Genomic DNA, 3,291 nt, shown 5'->3' on the forward strand with positions numbered 1-3,291 from the left:
AAGGAAAGACACAACACTGCTCACTGGACATGAAGATAAATTAAGGAAAGCCCCACCTACCCCCCCCCCCCCGAAATTTTTCAAAATAAAGGGTTGGGGGTAAAGTGCCCCAATATGCCACCTAGCTAGCTAGCTACCTTTTAAATGGGGTTAAATCTAATTCAAGAGGTACCTATTGTGACCACCAAATTTTAATTATCCATATTTAAAAATCACAAGGCAAAATCTTTTATGATCCAAGAGCCACTTGATAGTAAATATTTTAAGCCTTGTGGGCAACATACTGTCTCTCTGCACTTTTACTTGACAACCCATTAAAAATGTAGCTCGAGGGGGCCGGCCGAGTGGCTCAGTTGGCTAAGAGTTTGCTTAAGAGCACAAGCTCTGAACAACAGGGTTGCTGGTTCGATTCCCACATGGGCCAGTGAGCTTTGCCTGAGCTGAGCTGCCAACAGGTGGCAGGATGGCTCAGCTGGTGAGAGCACCTGCTCCTAATGACAAGATTGCCTGTTCGATGGTGGGCTACGCCCTTCCACAGCTGGGACTAAACTTGGCACCTTGAGCTGAGCTGCCGCCCGGATGGCTCAGTGGATAGAGCATACGCTCCTNCCCCCCCAATCCTTTCCCATCCCTGGCATTGACTTTAGGGCCCTGTAAGGACACAAAAGCTATAAAGCTTTCTTCTATTAGTTCTTCCGGTAGGATTCAGTTAATGGGGACTTTCGCTCTAGCATAGGGAGGAAAGCCATGCTGGGTAGACTGCAATGTTACAGATACCATCACCATTCTATCTTCACTGTCACCTGGATCCTGTTAAATGTATTCATGTCGTAACTGTAAGCTCAATTTTGGTATTAGCTAAAGCAAGTGTCAGTTTTTCCTCAATTATTACCTACTCTTCTTGCCTAAATAAAACAAACAAAACAAGTCTAAGTGTCATTACCTATCTCTGGAGTTCACACTGTTAATGATCTTATACAAAAGGCTGAATGAACACACATGCAACACACTGTGTTTTCAGACATTTATCCGAAATGAGAATGAAGGGCCTAAGGCTAACTGAAAAATCTGTGGAAATAGCAATGTGGTTTCCTTCCATTCTGAAACATGCACTGATTACACAAGAGAAATGAATCTCTGATTTCTATACTTTCATTAAAAAGAACAAAATACATAGAAAAAGTTTTGGTCAAATAGGAGTTAAGTATTTATTACCTGATGATGATTTTAATTTGTTTTCTCATAACAATTTCTTGGGGGAAAGAGTGTTTTCAGGAGGAAAAACTGACACACTTACAAGGCTCCCAAAATCAAGACAGAATGTTTATGAAGAGCTCTTCCTTTTGGATTCTTCTACCAGTAAGCTTCTAGCACCTGCATTTTCATACACTGCACCACAAACCTCAAAATGACCACCCAGCTTCTACAACCCGACTGAGTGGCATTCACGTAAGGTACAGTGGAGAAGACTCAAGTGCAGAGTGAGGTGGCAGCATAACCCCTGAGGAATGAGCTGTGGCAGCTTACAAATCAGGATTTCTCTGAAAATATCAACACGGTAAATGACATACAGACCTGAATTTTCTCTATTTTTGTGGTGTTTAACGTTTCTATTAAAGTGATTTTTTTGTGGTGGATTTAAGTTAAAAGGAAAGACACAAAAATCCCACAGCCACCTGCCAAGCACCTATTAACCAAAACCTAAAGTAGCTTTGACGCTCCTCAGGCAAGCCTCTGGCCTAGGAGAAAACCAACCTGGATAAATAAGGCTGAATACGGATGTAAAGCCAAAATAACTAGCAAAGGAAAACGCACAATGGCTTGATGTCACATATGGCTGTAATGTAGAAATACTGTAAACTGCAATTTAGTGTTAATACTGTCAACTAATTGGAGACTTCAGAAAACTAGCAAGGCCTAAACCATAAGCATAAATATACCTTATGTCCTAAGTCTGTCAGTTTGGGATTTAAACTATTCCATGTCTGGTAAAGTACACCCTGAAAAAAATGCACAGCTAAAACAGATGAGATAGAAAGTACCCAAAACTTAAGACAAGAGCATATGTACATAAAACTCCTTACTGGAACCACAGAACTTATTGAATGAGGGCCATCCCACTGAAGTTTTCCTTTCACCTTCAAACCCTATTATCTAGCAATAAGTTAAATTAAAGACAGCTCCACTTGCATTAATCTACAGAACAGTCCATATGCCGGTGTGAGACTGCTACTCCAATACCAGCACAGATAGCCTGACTTTCCACTAGTGGTATTTTGGCAAAAATGTCAAAGAGGCGATCAAAGACAGGACAGGTCGTGGGTTTCTCCCTAGGAAGGTCACCCCTCCCTTTCCCTCCCCCACCCGACCCCCGACTCATGGGAAAAAAATAAAGACTGCAGTAGTAGCGTCGGCGTGCGCTCCCAGTCCACCTGGGCCTTAATTGTTGCCTTCTCCGCCGTCGTCGTCTTGCTGATCGCTTGTCCAGAGCGTTAGGTTGTCGCGGAGGAGCTGCATGATGAGAGTGGAGTCCTTGTAGGAGTCCTCGTTCAGAGTGTCGAGCTCAGCGATGGCGTCGTCAAAGGCGGTCTTGGCCAAGTGGCACGCTTGCTCGGGCGCGTTCTGGATCTCATAGTAGAAAACGGAGTAGTTGAGAGCCAGGCCTAATCGGATGGGGTGGGTGGGCTGCATGTGCTCCTTGCTGATCTCATGGGCTTCGCTGTAGGCCTTCTCAGACGACTCCACGACAGTCGCCCTCTTCTCTCCAGTGGCCACTTCCGCCAGGTAGCGATAATAGTCCCCTTTCATCTTCAGGTAGAACACTTTGCTCTCGTACTGGGTCTCACTGCAATTCTTAATCAGGTAGTTATCCAGCAGGCTCAGCACATCCTGACACACCGCTTCCAACTCCTTCTCTATTTTCTCACGGTAAGCACGGACCATCTCTATCTTCTTCTCATTACCATCTGCAGAGGTCTTCTGCTCAATGCTACTAATGACCCTCCAGGAAGAACGGCGGGCCCCAACTACATTCTTGTAGGCCACAGAAAGAAGGTTTCTTTCTTCATTGGACAGCGGCTCATTCAGCTCTGTCACCTGTTGGGAGGAAAGAAAAGAGTTGTTATGGTACAGACGATGTCAGTTGTGTTAATTGTATCTTTAAGCCACTAAAACACAAACAGATCCATCAGGTAATTAAAGTGGTTAACAGACAAAAAGTCAAACTGTGTGGGTATATGGAAGGGGAACAGGTAGAAGGAGCAACAGAGAAGGGGAGGGCCGGCCGAGTGG

At 44.4% G+C, this 3,291-nt stretch overlaps 1 protein-coding gene across 1 annotated transcript in view; it reads right to left on the minus strand.

The window, feature by feature from the left end:
• Positions 1 to 841: 841 nt before the first annotated feature.
• Positions 842 to 3,291, minus strand: part of YWHAG (tyrosine 3-monooxygenase/tryptophan 5-monooxygenase activation protein gamma) — a 28,244-nt gene continuing 25,794 nt past the window's right edge. The window contains exon 2 of the mRNA XM_019646890.1: positions 842 to 3,096. Within this exon, the coding sequence (XP_019502435.1) occupies positions 2,440 to 3,096 (657 nt within the window). The 3' untranslated portion in view covers positions 842 to 2,439. The remainder of the gene's footprint in view (positions 3,097 to 3,291) is intronic.

The sequence above is a fragment of the Hipposideros armiger genome, unplaced genomic scaffold (genome assembly GCF_001890085.2).
Source record: "Hipposideros armiger isolate ML-2016 unplaced genomic scaffold, ASM189008v1 scaffold_107, whole genome shotgun sequence".
NCBI lineage: Eukaryota > Metazoa > Chordata > Mammalia > Chiroptera > Hipposideridae > Hipposideros > Hipposideros armiger.